This window comes from Orbicella faveolata, unplaced genomic scaffold (assembly GCF_042242905.1).
Source record: "Orbicella faveolata isolate gen_17 unplaced genomic scaffold, um_ofav_v1 contig_46, whole genome shotgun sequence".
Lineage (NCBI taxonomy): Eukaryota > Metazoa > Cnidaria > Anthozoa > Scleractinia > Merulinidae > Orbicella > Orbicella faveolata.
In genome coordinates, this window is record NW_028301576.1 from 12,428,204 (window position 1) to 12,450,224 (window position 22,021).

General features: G+C 40.0%; 1 protein-coding gene across 1 annotated transcript in view; it reads right to left on the minus strand.

Moving 5' to 3' along the window:
• Window positions 1-22,021, minus strand: part of LOC149098416 (gamma-aminobutyric acid type B receptor subunit 2-like) — a 202,585-nt gene that overhangs the window by 57,203 nt on the left and 123,361 nt on the right. Inside the window, exons 9-10 of the mRNA XM_089278576.1 lie at window positions 15,933-16,109; window positions 15,143-15,265 (exon numbers count right to left, since the gene is read on the minus strand). Of these exons, the coding sequence (XP_089134702.1) occupies window positions 15,143-15,265; window positions 15,933-16,109 (300 nt within the window). The remainder of the gene's footprint in view (window positions 1-15,142; window positions 15,266-15,932; window positions 16,110-22,021) is intronic.

Here is a 22,021-nt window from a genome sequence, read left to right on the forward strand (position 1 = left end):
TGTGTTTTGTTGAATTTGATTCTTAGCCTCGCCTTTTCGTAGACGCATAAAGAACAAATGGACGGAGGCGCTATAGAGCTCGGCGTGATGCATACATGAAGTCAGTCATAAACATTGTAATGCCCCTTCTTGTATTGGTTTTATCACATTCGATCGAATCAGAGCCGACAGATTTTACCAAGAAATAGATATCGATCGGCGCCCGTCCTCAAATGTCAAGTAAGCTATTATGTTAGAGTTAAGATTCGAAAAGGAATCAAAAAGGTGGGCTCAAAATCTAATTTATATACATGTAGCTAGTTATGAGTGTATTTCAGTGTACCGTTCCTGGTGAATTAATATATTTCCGAGTGCATGCACTTACAGTGTAAATTATCTATGGTATGCCGGCAGTCTTGTTATCACAGATGCAGATGAACACGTAAAATGGTTGACGGGATTTTTCATTCAAAGAAGTTGTAAATTATGTATAATAATTTCACCTGTGTTGAATGGTCATGACTTTGGGGTTTCTTTAGGCTTCCGTCAATTTTGAAAAAAAAAAAAAGAAAAACGAAATGCCTCTATTGTAGATGAAGCAGCGCATTTAAAAGTTGAACCCAAGAATAATACGAAGTCTGTGACCCATATGTTTTGCGCTTTTGGCTCTTAATCGTAATCTAAATTTTTCAAAACTATTTTGCTGCATATTCCGTTGTCCTTTAGGTCCCGTGTCTCCATACTTGTACAGTTCATTGTTTTAGAGCTTTTGAAAAAAATTCAATGTTTTTATGACTCTACGCAGTGAATTTCTCAAATGCTACAACTGCCGTTTTCCGATCAGATTAACATAGTTGTGAAGTGAAAGCTTGTGAGTTTGGGGGCGAATTCTTTTGACCTTTTCAGTAGAGTTGCGGCTGTCTATGCCATCAAGCCGCGTTTGTACTTTGAATTTATTTCGACCTTTGCTGTATCATCAGCAACCCTTTGACTACATTTATTTTGCACTATAATACAGACTATAAATTCCATTAGTTTAATAGGCCATGATTCTTAGGTCGTGCTTTCGTCTAGTGTAATATATGTAATATTCTGATGGTTTACACAAATAAAGACTGTGTGTGCATTCGTTATAATTCCAAAATTTCGCTGCAAAGCAAAGCGTCCCCGTAAATACCATGCAGGTAATTGATGAACCAGAAAAAAATCTTGCAATTAAATCCTGCTGAGCTCTCACTTTATTTTCCAGCCCTTATAAATTGCCGGCTTGATCACCATTACCACACTTAACCAAAAATATCTATCCCCCCCCCCCCCGCCCCCTGCATGCACACCGCTCATTAAATTGTAATGGCCTGTTAATTGAGCGATAATGCATGCTTCAGGCGCTTGCCAGACATACTGCGCTGTGTTTGTCGAAGGCGTATGGAGGATAGGGATCTCTACTGACTCGGTGGAGGCTTTCCAGTTGTCAAAACACAACTCAACTGAACTTTAAGAATTATTTAATATCGTTCTTTTACTTTACAGCCCTTAGTCATCTGCATGTTAGTTCTGGGCCAGAGTGGTTTTCACTTGAGTGTCGACAGTAATCCGTTATGGTTTTTGTCTAGCTTCGCAATGTTAATAGTGATTGGTTTAGAAAAAACTGGGGCTATTTCCGAGTCAGAATTAAGATGACAACTTATGGTGACTTCTACAAACAGATTTTCCCGCGCTTCGCATCGGTTACTTGATTCTCCTTCGAGTTTTGCTTGGTTTACTTCATGTTCAGTTTCTTCTGTGTATGGACACTTGTTTGAAAACCGCTCTAATGCCCCTTTCACTATTTTTATCTGCCTCCCTTCTTTCTCACCTCTTATCTTATAATAAGTTTCTTTCTTCTAAACAATCACAGCTTTACAAGCGGTGTTCATATATGTATGCTTTGACTTCGGCGATCAATGTTACAACCAACTACTTATATTAATTTTACCTTAATTAAAAGTAAACTGACCCACTAGAGAAGATATACTGATGAAAACCTATGTTACATCAGAGCGGTTTTCGTAAATACAAAACCAAAGTAATCACTCTGGCCAATCACAAAGTACGCAGACAATTCAGTGAACCAATCAAAGCTCGAAGTAATTACATGTAGCTGACGCAAAGCGCGGGAAAACGCGTGCGAACGAGCCACGATTAGTTTTGATTTATTCTGATTGGACAAAAAGAGGGCGCGAGTTTTTTAAGCCAAGGATACAGCGTAGCTGATGCAAAACCAATTACTTTTCGACGCTGAAACGAAAACCGCTCTAAAGAAACTCACTTTTAATTGATTAACATTTTGGTATGGGACGTTATGATGTCATGTTAAGAGTACGTTACAGTTAAATTAACTTAAAATCAACGGATAAAACAAAGAATTTTCTCATAAGAATTGACCTATCGGGCCAGAGATGAACCACACCTAATCCTTGATTCAGAGGGCTGTGAACAGTCTAACAGTTTTCCGAGAGCGAAGCTCAGTCAAGGGAAACTGTGAGCTTTCAGGAACAGATAATGTTCAAGCACAAATATCCGAGCATATAATTAAAGTCAAATAGAAGCTGTTGTGATTATTATTCTTCAAATATTTTTCGCAACACGTGGGATCTTTTCAAAATTGGAGAATATCACTCGATCGGATATTTCCGATTTTTGGCTGGGCCATATTCAGTCACTTGACGCGTTTAGACCAATCGTGTGTGATTACGTTTGCCTTCCAATGGAATACATAATTCTCATCAACAAATGATATCACATTATTTATCTTCGTTACTCGTCCTCACACTTATCGAAAGACACGGTGCTTACCATTTAATCAAAAAAGCCTGCAATTTTTGGTCGACAGTCAAATGGAGCAGTAATTTTACGGAAAATCCATTCGAAAATTATAGACTACCTCTATATCTAGGTAGTTCTCTTTTTCCGTCCGGAACGGAACGGCGGAAATTTCCTCACCATTTGCCAAATTTACCAGTTTTCAGTCTCTCATCACTCTAAAACAATTTCGGGATATTGAATTACAAATGGAAAGCGTCACTTGCTGATTTTGGAAAAACCCTTGCCACTATTCAACGGCCATCGACATAGGCCCCAATGGTTGCTTCTCCATACAATTCAATACTAATGTAGTCGATACTGATGTATGCCGCCGACGCGTACTGGAAAGAAACGACTAGGTATTTACCATACTAGAATTTGGCGATACTTGTAAATACCTATCCGATCATATCAGGTCAGTGACTTGATATCGTCTGGGGGAGTTATTCCAAATTGGGGTAGGTAAGATTGAATTATAAAATGGCGAGGCCAAAGGAACCTGATGTGCTAGCAAAGCGTGCCATAGAAAGTTCGATCATGAATTCAACAGACCAAATACCGCCAGACGCCCGTTGATATTAGGTCAACTGAATGACTGGATATCACAGGAAACCAGGACAGTAGTCATGGCTTCTGATTGGCTAATTGCTAACTTGGGTAACTAGAGTAATTCATGAATGAATTACTACAAGTTAGAGGGAAAGAAGGCATTCTAACCTCTAAAATCGCCTCAAAATCTCAAAAAGCATAAATGGGAAATGGGTACCGACAAGTTTTCATGGTTATATTTGACAGACATACTGCGGGTTAACCTCGGTCAATGTGGTACTAGCATCGTGATGGAGTAACAATATGGCTCTAGTCGCCTCAAGCTATGGTCATTCCAGTTTAAATCTGCACCGCACCCTGGAAATCCCTCATGACGAAATGTGATGTTATGTATTATTGCAAGTCCGCGGGGGTATTGCTTAATTTAGAAGCTGATGAGGGTTTTCTTCTTAGAACTTTGGCGTTCTCGAGGGGTTTCCAATGCAATGGCCTGGTTTTTCATGCGGAAATGGGATTTTTGCTATTCTTTCTACGAAAGCGGTTTCCAGGAATCCCTAAAAGGGAGGGTGAGGATGTCAAGTTGGGTTGGCAGATGTAAAATAGAATTGCCGGTTAAGCTTACAGTCAGATCTTTTTTATATGATAAGACGTTACGTTCATTACCCCTACGCTATCGCTATTTTTTATTTTATTGTTCAAAGGCCTACTCTCCGTGAATATGCTGTAACTCAGTGGTAGAACAATGCACTGTCGCCTGGAAAGTCATAGGCTCGGCTCCTAGCGAAGAAACAAAAATATTTCGATTAGAAATTTCGGAAGCCTCTCAGATATCTTTATCTCCACCAACCTTCATTCATACCACCATCAATTTCTACTCATCATCGCTCATTGCTAAAAGTAATGGATATTTTGGGGCAAGATTTGTATCATGGGGGTTTGCGGTGAGCCTACGCTCAGAAGAGAGTAAATTAAGGAAAAATCTCATTGCTGGTAAGAGTTTTGTTTTTTTACCTGCGCTTTCTGGGATATCCCAATCAGTTTGTGTTGCTTTACAGGATGAAATCTGCCCCTCTATTAGGTCGAGGTTAACACAGGCATTGACTGCCTCGTCCCTCTTGTTAAACTGGTAAATCTAAAAGTAAAAAAAAAAAAAGAGAAAAAAAAACAGAACATCGAATGAAGTTTTATATTTTGTTAACTGAGTATTATTATATAGCTAGCTCCGCGAGCGGGCAAGATGAATCAAATCCTGCGCTGTGATTGGCTACCCGAGCGGGCAAGATGGAGCTATCTTGCCCGCTCGGGACTACCCGCCGTGTCCCGCGAGAAAAATTTCCCCGAAAGCCATATAATAAATCCTTTATTGACCAAGCTTGTTCGGCCAAGATGGCTGGATATTGGCCTCGTTCTTTTTTTGCGAGTTTATGGACCTCGACTCCGTCTCGGTCCATAAACACGCAAAAAAAGAACTTGGCCAATATCCAGCCATCTTGACCTCACACTTGGTCAATAACCCATATATCTTTCATCTTTTAATCGTACACTTTTCACAGACAATCACAAAAATATAAGCAGTGATTCTTCTGTTGCACCAAAAGATGGAACATTTAATTTACCCGAGTTGTTGTTCTTATTTTGTGGCTAGCTTTCAGATTTAATCCCTGCTAGTCCAGTTCTGGATCTCTCTCTCTCTCTCTCTCTCTCTCTCTCTCTCTCTCTCTCTCTCACGCAAAAATATGCTTCAGCGTTGCGTGAAAGAGAGAGGGCCAGAACTGGACTAAATTCTTACCTTTGGCACAAACACGAGTAAGAGAGTAACGCTGGTGCACACGATCAGACACAATGACGTAATGGCATATAGAGCTTCATAATTCACCGAGCCATCCATAGCAAAAGCCACAATAGCACCAATGATGGACAGCACGGCCACATTATAAACCGACATCCCGATGTACCTGGAGTCATTCAGAGCAGGAATGCTAACATTTCGTGTCCCCCAAGCCAAGAACAGACCAAATAACAGAAGGATGCCTTTGTAGGCGAATAAAACGGCTAGGAAGTACGTTTTGTATTGACAAGTGCACTGGTACAACACAGGGATGATAATAATGTCCTCGCTCTTTCGGATCTGCAGATAGATAATCCAAGATTATAGCTATTTTACATAGAGCGGCTTTAAAAGATAATTTGAGTGTCATAATAAGCGCACTCTAAAACTATCTGAAACGTTTTTGATGCGTTCTCTTCCTTTATGACATTGACTTAGATAAACAATAATCTCCCTTTAGCGCGGAAATATGCTCGGATATTTGTCCGCGGACATTATCTGTTCCGAGAAGCAAACAGTTTTCCGAGAGCGTAGATAGCACTCGAGGAGAACTGTGAGCTTTCAGGAACAGATAATGTCCAAGGACAAATATCCGAGCATATTTCTGTGCCAAATGGAGGGTATTGTGTGTATTATCCTTCAATTATTTTTTTCGCAACACGTGCGGTTTAGAAATTTGTTGAACTTTACTCGGATATTCCCCAGTTTTAGCTATTCAGTCACGTGACGTGTTTAAACCAATCGTGTGCAAGCGAAAATATTTGAAAACTTAGGATATTCTAGCCCCCATAGAAACTAGAATGGCTCCGCTCGTATTTGTTTAAGACGAATATATATTACGTTTAAGACGCACAATATGCGTAACATTTAATGCGCCTTGGTAAATACGAGAAGCATAAAACGCGTGTGTCGAGAAAAGAGAAGTTGTTTTGATAGAGTCTCTTTAATTTGGAACATTCAATGATTTAAAAGGCGATCTTGCAGATATTAAAGTAAGTAAAGAGCATTGTAAATGTCTCACCATATGTTCAAATGTCAGTATTTTGGCTTGGAGCGGATCAGTTGCAATCCAGTATGACAAGAACACCACATCGACAGCTAGCAAGCCTGCCACAATACCAAGCAGGAGAAGATCCTTGATGGCCTGAGATAAAACATAAAAGGCAAGATGTCATGGACACTTCCACACCTTCCGTAGCCGAAATTTTGATACCGTATGTTCTTGAATGAAAGGTTGACTTCGAATATACACCATCCCTCTTTAACAGCTGGTCGAGGATAGATGAAAACAGTGATCTCCGGCGTTCGCGGTTCCAGATACGAAGCATTTACTTGAGATCAAACATACAGTTTAAATCGGAATGTTTCAAACAGATCTTCACTGTTTATGAGACAGGACTTATTGACAGAAGCGACATGTGCTCCTGTCTAAAGGTTTATGATGCTACCGCGGTGTGCTCAGGTCGCTCATTCAAACTATAGAAAGTTGTTATATCGTACTCTACATAATCCTGCTTCAGCTTAATCCACTGTAAACAGACATGTTCATTTTGCTGCCACCAAGCTATTTATAAGGCTGATTTCGGTGAGAAATCAAGCAAGAATAATCTTATGCATATGTTTTGGTCTCCTCGCCCGCGTATGTTGTTGTCGTGTGTGTTAATGAAATTAAACTATGTAGTATTTACCAAGTGAGTGTGTCCCTATAGTTCACAATCTCACCATTTTTTTGTTGGTCGTGGCAGCTGTGAATATCTTGTGCACTCGCCAGGTTTTGCTGAACATGGCACCAAATGATAAGGAAAATCCAATAGAAAGCACTGCAGCTCGAGCCTGATGACCAAATTAAGTGTTAACGTTCTGTAAGATAGTTTAGGAGGTTCTCCGTCTCGTATTTCATATGTGTGCAAAATCAGACCTATCTTCGCCTTACACGCAATTAGGTTTCGCTGATCAAAACGCAGTGGCTGCTACGTGTAAAGAAAAAAAATTGTTGCGTTTTCTATGATTTTATCTTAGCGAATATAGTAATTGTAACTAGTAATGTTAATGTAAATAGTAGTGCGTTTTTGTCATGAGCCCCTGGCTCGGGAGATTAAGCAACCACTCCCCACGTTGACGACTTAAAATAAAGTTAGCTTTCCTTACCTTATGATTGGCTAGGTGCTTTTTGGCTTTAGTTGGCCGATAGTCATTTGGAAGCTTCTTTAAAACAAACGACAAAAAGTTATATCTTACATTACAATTGCTTCCGTACTCATCTGAAGAAAGGATCCTCGCATCTAAACCAAGCAAAACGACTGAGGTGTAACAAAGCATACAGCCCAGAATAATAATATTATTGAGATTTGGTGATGACATCTTAATGATTCTGCAAAGAGGAAAAAAAGAGATTTATTCTTCGCCAGTGGTTGGTCATCAGCTGGGCATTGGGCGACAAAAAGAAGGTCGGATAATAACTTTTCCAGGGATGAATATGTACTGAGAAACTACGAATAGATTTTACTTCAAACGTGTTCATGACCATGAACTGAAAGAGTAGCCAGTTTTAGCACTAAATTGGTGTCAGTATCGATAAGCATTTTGTCATGATACAAGTCATTATATGAAATATTGTATACTTCAACTGGGTAGAAAGATGTGAAGACATGATTTATCATCACAGTTATACAAAACTTAAGCAACTATAAAATTAAAGCCTGAAAAAAAAATTGAGGCTTGAACGGCGGGATTCGAACCCATGACCTCTGCGATACCGGTGCAGTGCTCTACCAGCTGAGCTATCAAGCCAACTGGCAGCTGATCACGTTGCTAGTTCGTAATATACCCGTAGATAGTGAAGATAGAAGTTAATTTATGAAAGTTCACATATTTGAACTGCGGAGACTTTATGTATGCTGTTATGACTTTCCTGTCAAATGTAATTAAAGGGTATTTTCCAAAAGCGGGCTTTATGTCGCTGGTTTTCAATGTTTGGAAATCTTTTCTAAACAAATCAGTTTCTGTTGTTGTGCATATACCGTAAATCTTCGAATTAGCGCCCCCCCCCCCCACCTCGAATATGCGCCCTCGAATAAGCGCTCCTCCTATCGGCCAAAATTTAAAATAAGCGTCCCCCCCCTCGTATAAGCGCTCCCCTCCCCTCCCCCTATTTTGTGGACGGGTGATGAGACAGCAAAGGATGCATAGTTTTCGTCTTGTAGTATTATATTTGTATATTGTTTCAGTTCGTGACCACGTGAATTTCTAATGGTGCCGCGATGTAAATTTTAGGATCAGATTTTTACGTCGATAAAGAGCTTATGTTGTTGTTTGCGTGGAGATGATTTATTAAAAAAATGATCATGTCAGTGCACGATTTGGGAAAAATTAAATAAGCGCCCCCCCTCGATTAAGCGACCCCTCGAATAAGCACCCCCAGCGTCTTCTCTTAAATTTGAAATTAGCGCCCCGGGCGCTTTTTCGAGAATTTACGGTATCAGTACACGGTCTCGACGGTAAATGTCTTACCTACTCTTTCCATTGCTGATGTTAAAATGCAGGAAACCCAAAGAACAGAGGATTCCAACAGCTGCCATAAGCCACATGACTATTATAAGAGGTAACGGGATCATCATAAATTCCTGATATCGAACTGACTGATCTTTGGGTGGCTTATTCCCTGAAAGTATGCATGGCAAGGTAATAAATTTCATTTTTAGTTTACTAATCTAAAAGAGAGAAACTCAAAGAATTTATACAAATTTCAGTTATGTCGTTTATCCGCCTAATTTATCTAAAACATTTTTTACTAGAGTTTCTTAAAACAAGTGGGTAGAAAACATGAGAAGGGGCTTAATTGTATAAACATCTGAAATATCACTGGATCCTATCGCATCATGTCGCTTGGCAATCTCCCATTCTAGCTCTGTTATACACTCATTTTTGTCATGGGAAGTGTACTGTAGATAATTGTATTGCTTTAGTTATTTCTGAGCTGATTAGGTATTCACGAACTTCTAAAGATGTGAACACAATTTTCAATAAACAAGGGTAAATTCATTAAACCTTTCACAGCTAAGACATGAAACAAACCAGGGTAAATGACTCTTCTCTCGCTCAAAAACTCGCTCGCTCGTGGTTGAAGAACGTTGCACCAAAAAAAAACACACAACAACCCGGAGGACACCACATTTTGCTTAACAATTCCAAGAATATCTGGAACAATTCTATTCTGGATTAACTCAGTATGTCCCTTGCTATACAGCTGACTGTGTAAGGACAACTTTAATGTAATAGATAAAACAAGAGAGATCTTATCTTACCACATTTCCAAACACTGTGACGCGGAGTGGAATCAGATTTTTGACGAACCATTAGGTGTTTAGAAATGTGGTAAAACACTGAATCGAGTGCGTGATATTTCTTTACAATTGAAGCCAACTCAAACGAAATAACGGAGAAACAAAAAGGTAAGAATATGTGTTAAAGAGATAGCGCAGATCGATATCCAAACACCGTCACGGTTATGATTTCTTTCGTTTAAACTTGATGAATTGTTATTGACATGATGATAGATGCGAATGTAGCCATAACACTACTAGAAAAACTACTATAGAATTATTATTGAGTTTGAGAGAAGCTGATCAAAATGTGTCACCTAGCTTAGTCCAAGTTCTACACGAAACGAGAATTTGGTCGATTCCAAGTTACATTTTTGCAAACGACGACACAAAAACGAAGATACCTACTGCCACTGCAGAACAAGCGTAAGACTTGTCATTTTTCTGTTTTAAGCTGATTTAGGTGAGGTATTCATTGGCCGAACAAAGTCCCATTGAATAGTAACACCTTTTCTGTACCTTTCCATAAAGAGTTCTTGGTGGCCTCAAACAGCTCAAACTTGTTTTGTTTTGTAAAATGCTGGCCAATTGGGACTAGCTTCGTTCCACCATCTGTGACAAGGGACAAAACAGAAAAACAATCATCCAGATAAGCTACTACTGCTCAATGAGATATGACAGGAGCCCATCACTAGGAGCGTGCAACTGCCATACTAAGCCTATGTTACGGCATTTTTACAGACCGGTCTATTTTTAGGCTTCTTTTCCCGCGAAATAGTTCAGTTCTGGTCTATATGAGCGCGCATCGGTAAGGAAGAAAATGACGGCCTCAGGTGGACATGTCGACAAAATAAAAATAGAACAATAAAATACGCTAATTCCCTCTTTATTTTTAAGTCCGTGATTGTAATTGGTCACTGAGGTTCCTGCAGGGGTCTGAATTCGCAGTAAATTTAAATTGAAGATACATCGGTCTGTGAAAACGCCGTGACAGGAATATGGGGTAGTTGCACGCTCCTGGTGATGGACTCCTGGATATGACTGGTTATAGCGTGTAGCTGGAGTTTTGCTGACCAATTAAAACTCCAGCAATGGAAAGGACAAGCAAAGGAATTTACTGCTAATTTACACGAGACAACATGTACATATCGCACATAGACTAGCAACACATTTTTCACAGTAAATGAAAACCAAATTAATACATTACTTTCAGTCAATGTAAAAAGGTAAAGCAGGCCAAGCCATTAGGGCTTATCCCGGTTTCTGTAGCATTGAGCGACTAGAAGTATTTCTACTCCCCTGGCTGGGATTCTAGTCCATCGCAGGGTTACCTTCAGCATTAAATTTATTGTACTCCAGTTGGTGATGCAGGGCACTGTAAGCGTCAACCTCGTTCCCAGGCTCTCTCTTCTTCCAACGGTCAAGGGAGGCAGAGGATAGAGAGCCTGGGAATGAGGTTGTGTGAGAGTCGTGTTTTGTCTAAGAAACATCACAATGACCCTGGTTAGGGCTTGAAGCCAGACCGCTCGATCAGGAGTCCATTGAGCGCACTGACCACCAGGCTACCGCGCCTACCACAGTCAACTTAAAGCCAGTCTAATGAATGAGCTAGAAACCGAATTGGATCCATTCTGAGATGAAAACATTCTATCAAGAAAGCTATGTACCTTGGAACTGTTTCACTACTATTATTCCTTCCCTCTCCTCATTGCCAGTAAACGATATCGGACCCTAAAAACACAAAAAGAAACCGTTATCTATGGGGTTAGGGTGTCCTGGGGAGCTACTCCCACAAATAATGTGTAGGGTCTGCGGCCCGCTTCCCAAAACCTTTCCTTACCCTATTCATGACCAAAATCTGTGGTTTTCCATACCCCATTTATGACCTGACCAAAAATTTAATATCCTATTTATGACCGTTGCGGCTGGCACAGTTGCCCCAAACATAATTTATGAAGGCTTTTGTTGATGGTCTTATCGATAATGATGAAAAAGTAGCTTCCTCTAAAAAACATAGTTAATTTAAGAATTAGATTAAGAGTGCAATAGCCATACCCTATTTATGACCAAAATGACCAAAATCGATACCCTATTTATAATCAAAATGGCTGAAAAACCCTACCCTTTGGTGCCGCATATACATATATAGCCCATATAAGGGAGTGCCCTCAGGGTAAATGTGAAGTGGTAGGTGTGACCGTTGCATGCTGGAATTTGGCGAGTACCGTCCTATACACCCCACGGTGGTCTGGGGGAACTCTCAAATAAAAATAACGGGGCTGCTCGTAGTACCTTTTAGGAGTTAAAAAGCGGTTTTGGTACTTCTCTAGGGTGTCCAGCATCAAAAGGTCAGCAGCGGGAGCTTTTGCAGTACCATTTAGGGCACTGAACCGAAAACAAATTAACAGGAGGTAATGTGTTGTTTTACAATTGGTACCTCTTGGGGATGAAAAAGATTTCAAGCCACCCCCAAAAAACAAGATCATGGTACCTTTCAGGGGTTGTTTTCAAAATTTCCGACGAGCAACCCCCTCCTTTTTATATGGGAGTCCCCCCGGGCCTACACACCTAACTCGCTTTAAAATGTTGGTCTTTTTCACAGTCATTGTTTGAGTCATCACCTAACACTTCTCCGCCGCCGCTCCGCTATGGGAACCAGAGGATTAGAAAAGCAAATAATTAAGCAATTACCGTAAGACCTTCAAAGCTCACATTACGGAGCTTTGATTCTATAGTCCTAGTTACCGCGGAACTACCAACTATTTCTTCCACATTATACTTCAGTGGCTTATCGGCTGTTTGCAATGCGGTGCTAGCTTCTTTCAAGGCTAGTGTGATGGCCCACATCGTATCAAATGCTGTTGCCATTTCGATCTTGTCTGAGTCGTCCCTGAGTTTTTTCACTTCTGGTTTACTGAAGACTTCCCTCAATGTCTGAAAAAAAAATTACACAATATGACCAAGAAGATTACTTCATTGTGATTGCCTGAGAGCAAAACAGTATAACGCAAATGATCAATTTGCATTACAGTGCAAATGAACGAGTGGACATTCGGAATTTTCTCAGTCATACATAATTAACTACTTATTAACCGAGAGTGAGGTGTTTACGGGAAAATCTATAGTTTTTCAGCCAATCATAAACCATAATTTCGATGTGTAATTTGCACTGGTGTTACACTTGAACTGCACTGCTCTCAGCCAATCAGAGACGAGTAATTTTTCATGTATATTATTAGGTGAAAAATATTTCTGAATGTCTGGCACTACTACCAAACATTAGTGTCTGGTTTGTATTAAAAATAACCAAGAAATTAGCAGTTACCTGCAACGTGTTTACGCATTGCGCGTAATAGTGTTCCGCATACATGCTCTGTTATTGAACAAATCATTAAGTATAGCTTGAAAATTGAAATATTTTTTTTTAATCGCTATTGATCCGAAGTTTGCCGCACGGTTTTCCCTGCCTAAGCTAAGAGGTATTCCGTCCCTAAACTAAATGCTTTTAATTCCTAGTTTGCAATCTGAAGCGGTATCCTCCGCCTAATCACAGAGCCGTCTTTAAATAATGCGGGCACTTTTCGCACCGAGGTCCCGTGCACACGTATCCGGACATTTTTGAATCGGCAACTTTTTCTTTCCGGATCCGGCTTCCGTCCACTCGCATCCGCCGAATTAGGCAGCGAATTCGGATATTTTTGAATCCGCTCTCGTAACTTTTCGGTGATGTTTTCTGTTTATGCTGTTTATCCTTCAGTTTCGAGCTTGACTAAGCTCAAACTACACAAAACGTAAGCAGTAAACATTTTTATCCAAGAAAAATTAATGCTTCGGTTAACTTTTAATCCTGGGTCATCGTTAACCGGCTTTCGAAACAACCCGGCCCAGAGTGGAAAAACATAAATCCGCAATGAATCCGATAACGAGTGGACGGTGAAAATCCGATGACGGAGCAAAATCGTGCCCAGTCTCTTACCGAACAATAAACCAATATGGCGGCACAACGTGTAGGCCTCGTTTCTCTAGAGTGAATCCGGATACCATGGGATGCGTGTGGACATGCGAATTCGATTTGAATACGCCACGTGTGGACGGGGAAATTTTTGAATACGGAAAGAAAAAAAATATCCGGATACGTGTGGACGGGGCCTAAGAATTATTATCTCCTTAAACCTAGCATGAATGATATTGTTGTTTATCCCTCACAAAGTGTCGACACATGCTTCTTACCAGACCGGAAGCAGTAGTTGTATTTTCATCAGATCGATATAAGATATTCTTCTCGAATATGAAGGCTCCATCAGCAGCTTTTTGGTACTGCTCTTTGGTACAAGTTTCGGTCTTGTTATTCGTTTTTCTCTCGTTCTCAGCAAGCCTATACCAGTCCTCTATGGTTCCGGCATCCGGATGCAAGATCCAAACAAACTCCGGTCCATACAAGTCCATCTTGAACACCTGTAATTGACGCCTGTTTCAACATCGTTGTTAAGCTAATCACAAATGCAAAAATACATGATAATGCCCAGACGCCCAAAATATAGCTGAGTGAAAGATACTATAATTCTATTTCTGATAACTTTCAGCCAAAAACAATTTGCTCTGGACTTGATTTTTATATTTTGTTTCCACGGTTCTCGAATCACTCCATGGTTAATGAAAAAAAGCATTGACATTTAATTTACTTTTTAGGGTTGGACGGTAATAACTAGACAAGTTAAAGTTACACTGTTAAAAAAAACTCACCTCACAAAGCACGAGACTAGCTCCCCTCCTATTGAATTCGCCCAGAAATATTTTAGCGTCCAATTCCTAATTAAAAGTCCATATTAAAATTCATTTCTATTTTTTCACGAAAAATAGTGGAAGTAGATAACTTTATGTTACGCATTTTCTTATACTCTTACTTATTGTCAAGGGTTTTGACATAAATAAATTGATTGATTGATTGATTGATTGATTGATTGATTGATTGATTGATTCACTGGTAAAGGTAAAGTATGATGGGCCAAGTGGTGTATGTCGCTGAGGCTTATCCCGGATTTCGGTAAGCAACCAGGGGTATTTCTACTCTCTTCTTCCCTGGATGGGATGCTAGTCCATCGCATGGCTGGGGCTAGCCCTAGCATTACATTGGTCGGTAACCATTCATGCCCCTCAAGAGGTACTGTAAGATAAGAATATCTTGCCCAAAACACAAAGCAATGACCTGGCAAGGGCTCTAGCTAGCCTGACCCGCTTGGTCTCGAGTCCAGTGCAGGAGCAGTCCAGGTTTTTCAGTCGCTAGACTTTCGTGTGCTATCCTTGTTAAACAAAGTTGATTTACTTCAGTTTAGTTAAGTGATTTCAAGCGAGGCAAGAGAGGATGAAAAAATATAATAAAATAGGCTTTATTTTCAAGGTAATCCCTCTCGGATTAATTTTAGCAATGGTACCCAGTTCTTTCGCGTATAATGGTACCACAGAGCTGCTTTGGCGGTCCACGAGAGCAAACTCTGCGTTACAGGACTGGCTATTTCTAGTCTCTCCGGTGTTAGGATTTCCGAAACCGGGAGTGATCTAATACCCAAGATGGACTACGTTAGGCCTGTGTGGGGGATTAGTCTTGAGGGTGAATTATTACCTTCAGTTTGTTAAGCTTTATTGTGATGTCCTCTTTTACATTTTGGTGTCCCAGCAAACCTGTATTAATTGCTTCAGATCCGATGATATCTAAATCCGGATGGTTTATAAGATCACCCACTACCTGAAAGTTGATATGAAGAACAATTCGCAATTACTATTCTGAGTGAAGTTTAGTCACACCATGAAATAAACGAATTTGTTATTCCATTGCGTTATTTCTATGACATATATAGCTCCTGCTTTGTATGAATTGCTGTTCATCCCGCTCGGCCATTGTTGCTCCGTATACCTATCGAACCGAGTTAGGTAATTATCCTGTAATTATACTTTAAAATGACACAGCGGGCTAATTTAACACTGACCCAATTACAGCAATCTACACAATCAAACTCAGAAGGTTAGTTTCGAAGCTTTAGCACAAGAGTAGCGAGTTAAGGGAGAGGATGGCGTCGAGTATTACATGTAAATGAAATCTAGTATTCGAAGTGAACGATGGAAAACACGATATTCACTCGATGAATGCCATTCAAGGAGTGAATATCAAAAATGTTTGGTAAGACCGTGCTGAAACAGAACAAGCGGAACTCTAAAGAATATTAGGCTTAAGATTAAAAGAGTCATGATCACTATTTAAGAAAAAATCATAATATATCAATCTACGTCTACCACCAGATTATTTAGTTATTTATTTATTTCACTCATTAATACTTTGATATCATATAATTCGTAATAAACGAACTATTATTATTAGGTTTATTAACGGATGCTTAATGTATTTTAGGCCCCACCTTCACATAAAGTCCTCCTGAATCCAGGAAATCATACACGATCGCGGCTCTCTTCCACTTGAAGTAGTCCATCAGTCGAAAGTTTGCAGCATTGAATGTGAACGCTGTTGGCGCAAACGTAAATCCGAAACTATTTTCGAGTTCGCTCACTTCAGAAGTAGTTGTTAGGTATGTCACCTGTTGAAAAGAAATAAAAGATGGTTAGTTTAAAGTTAATTAATTAACGCTTGTTGATTGTTAGCAGCTACATGGTTAATCCAAGACACAACTCTGACTATTTTAAGCTAGATTCCTCATTCCTAGCCATCCTTGTTTTGCTTCTTTTTAGGTATATTTTAGTGCAGCCTTTTAACACTTTAATTACTTTAAAAACTAATCCCTTCAATTTTGGTGAAAATTTTAATTGTAAACCGTAGGTTATTTTTCAGAACACTCACAGAATTAAGTCTTTCTTTCCTTACAAAGATCGTTTCAACCGCTCGCAGAAATCGAAGATTGTCTGCAAAGCCAGTTGCTGGGATTGTGATGTTTTCTACATCGGTAAAACCAAAAGAAGATTGTACGACAGAAAGACGGAGCACTTCAAAGCTCTCACTCAAGTTGGTCACGCCTCCGCTGTTACTGATCATTCAACTTGTACCCGTCACAACATCAAATGGGACCATTTTGAGATTCTCAGTAGCAAGTGGTCAATGTGATTTATAGTGTAAAATCAAGGAAACATTGTTAATACGGGACTTAAAACCCACCCTAAATGAGAACGTCGGTAGGAAAAACTCTTTCTTTATTATTTCACACCGGATATAATTTCTTTTGTTCATTGTCGTCTAGCTAGTTACCAATACCTCGCTTTAGTTTTAGTCTTTTTAAATCTTGTCATATTTTGTAAGCGTCACTTTTGAAGATGTATGTTGTAGCGTACGAAACGTCAAGTTTAATATACCATGCAAAACCCGTTTGTTATGTTTGTAACTGCTGTTTTCTTTTTCTCCTGAAATTGAAATGGCCGAAAAACAAGAATTTTGACCAGTTTCTGATTGGGTGAAAACTAACCGGCGCCATCTTGGATTTGGAGAACAACGTTACTGAACCCTCATAAATGAGAAAGAAAGCACGGAAAACACTTTTAAAAATGTTCGGTGTGTAGCCAGGCATGTTAAAAATTGGTAAAAAAAGGAAAGGAATTAAATGGTTGTCACTGGCTAAAAATATGGTTATCGGACGTTTCGGCCACTACTGTTGCCTTCTTCAGCAAAAGATGGAAAATGCAAATGTTAAACGGCGTCCTGCTAGAATATGTAATAGATGTGTGATAAAACTAATATGAGCAATAGTCTCTAGAGTATTCTTAATGAGTGTAAAAATTCTTAATGCCATTGTACACGTTCGGTAGCGCTATGTGTTCGTTTATAGCGTTCCTGTCTCGCACGGAATGCCAAGCTTCAAGAATTAGTCTTTGTTTCCATACTGATGATCTGTCGACAATTTCAACGTTCTCCAAATCTATTTGGTGACCGTTGAGCATATGGTGTTTGGCCAATAAAGAGTTTTTGTCCAATGTTGCTATAGCCTTTGCGTGTTCTTTCATACGTGTTTTTAACGCGCGTGATGACTGACCAACATAAACACAGTCACAATCTTTACATTTGATCTTGTAAACAATGCCTCTGGAAGCCTCTTTCTCGATCTTGTCTTTAGGTTTTTGGAGTATGTTCGAGATGGTACGAATAGGTTTATGGGCGACCTTGATATTGAAACCTCGAAGAACGTTTGCGACTCTTTCGGAAAAACCTTTGGCGTAGGGGAGGATGACAAAACCACGATGGTCGGTATCATTCGTTTCTTGTTGTCTACTCAGTTGGCCGCCAACCATTCGTACCATCTCGAACATACTCAAAAAACCTAAAGAAAAGATCGAGAAAGAGGCTTCCAGAGGCATTGTTTACAAGATCAAATGTAAAGATTGTGACTGTGTTTATGTTGGTCAGTCATCACGCGCGTTAAAAACACGTATGAAAGAACACGCAAAGGCTATAGCAACATTGGACAAAAACTCTTTATTGGCCAAACACCATATGCTCAACGGTCACCAAATAGATTTGGAGAACGTTGAAATTGTCGACAGATCATCAGTATGGAAACAAAGACTAATTCTTGAAGCTTGGCATTCCGTGCGAGACAGGAACGCTATAAACGAACACATAGCGCTACCGAACGTGTACAATGGCATTAAGAATTTTTACACTCATTAAGAATACTCTAGAGACTATTGCTCATTTAGTTTTATCACACATCTATTACATATTCTAGCAGGACGCCGTTTAACATTTGCATTTTCCATCTTTTGCTGAAGAAGGCAACAGTAGTGGCCGAAACGTCCGATAACCATATTTTTAGCCAGTGACAACCATTTAATTCCTTTCCTTTTTTTTACCAATTTTTGAAAACACTCTTGTCATATCGCTTTCGATTATTGATGGAGTAAATCAACGACCAATCACATGGAAGACTTTCAGAAATTGGTAAGCTTTTTATTATTAATTCTGTTTATTTTGTTTTGTGTAAGGGATAATCCCTAACGTTATGACATCACGCAGAGATCTCAAGGTTTAATACTCTCCTTAAGAGAGGGGTACTGGGAAGCCGGTAAGTATCTCATCATGGATGCTGACATCGCCGTCTTCTCCGATTGGTTCCCGATGACGTCATCGTCCCATCGTGCTTGGCGGTAGCCTATAGAGGTGGAACTCGGACCTATTTCTCTCAGTCTTCATCATGGCGGACAGCAGCAAGGACTTCTGCAGCTGTGCGTTTTAGGGCCGGACACTGCAAGTATTTTATCGATTTTGTAACGATTGTGTAGCCATGGAAATCCGTGAAAATATACTGTTAGTATTTTATCGATTTTTTAACGATTGTGCCGCCATGGAAATCCGTGAGACCGATCCCAGGTCCTCTGTTGAGGCTGGTGGACTGTTTTCCAACATGGCCGCACTTTCAGGGGCACCGCCATCTTCAATTTTCAAGTCGTCTCCTGATTGGCTGAAAACTAACCGACGCCATATTGGATTTAGAGAACAATAGAATCCATTGTAATCCAAACAATAGCTTATTGTCTTTCTCGGCGCCTGATTGGTTACGGCCCATATAAGCGCCATATACTACTCGCGTTTTGTCGCTTTCGCCCTAGCAACCGGACGAATTGTCCCCGCCAACAAGACATAATCAACACCGTTTGCGTTTGGCCAAGAGAGAAGTTTATTTCCACATCCGAAGACACAAGATAAATCATAGAACCTACAAACTGAGAAATAAACCTCTCCGCCACCCACCCTATCGCTAAGAAATGCAGAAAACAGGGGAGGATGGGTGGGAGAAAAACTGCACGAGGTAGAAAAACGATGTGACCGCTACGAGAGTAATAGAAAGTGAAATACAATACGACATACGCTCAGAGTTAAGTAACGCCATTGAATAGGGGGCGTGTCGAGTGCGGTTGCCAATTAAAAGGGAAACGATGAATTGCCAGTGAAATCTGATTGGCTTACATTTATCGTATGACAGGTAAGCAGCCAAGGGGCGGCAGACGACTCGTGAAGTAAATGTCGATGAATGCACCTGGCGTTTTTGTTTGCCTTTCCCCGTTCGCCTGAAAAAAAGCCTGATCGTAGGTTAACTGATTAAATGGAGAGTTACGCTTGTCTGCAAAGGGTCTTAAATGGTTCCAGGGTACGCGTTTAACTTGTAGATTCAGCAGAAAATTCTTTTTGCTTCAAAAATGTCATTCTTGAAGGGACGTCACGACCAGACTAGAACCTGGGCTCTTTTTTAGTAAGACATTTGGTCAACTCGGATGTGCGTGGCTCAAGCTGGAACTTGAAACGCTGAAACAGCGTCGGAATGGAGAAAAGGTTTTGGGACTAATGTCTATGCTCTATAGATAGAGATCACTACTCCGTTACTATAGTCTTGGTTATTTCATTTCTTACCATAAGTTTCCCGTAAAATTGTACCACATTCAATGCCGAGGAGGCTTCGCCGGGTGTGTTAGGACCGAGCAGAATCAACGGGCGTGATCCATTGTACTTTGTATTATCTTTCAACGCAAAGGTAGAAAAAAAAATAGCGTTGCTTGGGAGCCCCTGTTGAGGAACAGATTTTAATAATACACTCAACTTATTGTGTTGTCTTTGGGTGCCATTGTCTGTCATAAATGTAGTTTTTTTATTGTTAGAACACGTTTGACATATTTTAAACGCACATAGGAATTACCTTGACATTTAGAGTTTCAAAGAGGTGAAATTAATCACGTTCCATTCCGTGAAAACTGAACTGCCATACTGGTGAGAATACAATAGTTTTTTTTCCCATTTGTCTGTAAATGAGCTGGTCAATTTATCGAATAAACATTTGTTGCAAGTTATAGATGAAGTTTTTGGACTACTTACAAAACCCTTCAACCTTGTTTTCCGAGTTATGTTAGTTTTGAAGGGAAGCCTGTAGGCCCCTTGTAAGAGTTGGTCACGTGACTTGTTTTGCAAGAACACACTGATTTAGTCATTGGAAATCCATCGCTTAGAAATGCTAAACACATTCACAAATAAGCTAACATGATAAATTTTCAAGTTCAGTTTTATATCCTTTAAGAGGAACTTTTTATGGACGTTAAAGCTTAGAAGGAAGCTGCAGTGGTTTTCCATACAAATCCTTGTAATTTTGCAAGTTTTCAAGCTGCCATAAAATCTTTTCAATTTTCCATTCTTCCTAATATTTTACCTCTATTTCTATCTCTCATAGTCGCATACCAGCAGCTTCCTTTTGTAGCGATTAATAGCGAAGGTTTCTGGAGGGCATAACTTTCTCGCTTCAAAGCCTACGTCTTGTTCCATATAAACACGCAGTAAAAGAACTTGGCAAATATCCAACTGAGCCATATTGACCTTAGGGTTGGTCAACAGCCTATAGATATTAAATGTTTTCTTCTACAAAACGTACCTTTGTGTAATAAGGGCCATCTATGACTATCTCATATTTGTCGAAGAAAGCGTTTAAATCCGAAGAGTTTTTGGCGGCTTCTATTGCGAGGTTTATCCCGAAAGATGTCGCTTTCTTCGTGATCCTTCTCTCCAGTACGGTAACAATGAGCTTCGTCTTGTTGGCGTTACACTTTAATAATCCAATCACCACGACGATGACAAGAGCGGAAATAACCGCTGTACTATTCATCGCACTTACGGAAGCGTTAGTGAAGCGACTTCCAGGTCAAAAACTGATGTGGAACTACAATAAAAAAAGAAATAGAAAGGAAAGCTGTTGAATTTTTGTAACTGAGAAAATAAGCCAGATAGACTAAGATTAGAATTTTCTTCTTTCGGCGATCGCAAAAATACGTTGTCTCATATACATTTATTGTAGTGACAGTGGCGAGTGTCTGATTTTGCCAAGCACATTCTGATCTTCAAAATTGTGTTTACGTTGATTTTAGGAAGGGACTTTTTTTGTTCCCAGACGCCGTGATCCTTTTGGTCCGCGATAAGAATGAGGTTTTTTTCGGCGAACCCTACTGAGGGGAACACAGCGGTCATACATCTGCGCATGTGCGAGCAATGGAGCAGCTAAAAGGCGGCCAAAATATTTTGATGACATTGTTCTTTTCGTGGGTCATCGGCATCTTATAAATTACATTTTCCTCGTTATTGATATATTTGTTTATGTTTTAGTCTGTACAACGAGAGCTTACAGAAATAAGATTTAAAAATTGTTGTAACTTCTGCTTGTTGCAGGTCTTTCTTTTCCGCGGTGTGTATTTTCTGTGCTCCTTGAATTTTTTGTCCGCCTCGACTTTGCATTCAGTGCACCAGTTTTTCCCAGGTTTGTAGTGCAGAAAAGATTTTCCCACCTGGTCAAAGAAGAGGTACAGGCGGTTTGGGATCGGTATTTTGGCCAGCTATACCCCCATGACGATGGACATGAACATAGTTTGTCGTTTCGATTCATCTCGTTGCTGTGCTTGAGACAAATCCAGGATCCGGATGGAATCCCCACAGTCCTTGCCAAAATTTTTCCAGCTTGTCTGAGCGAAGCCGAAT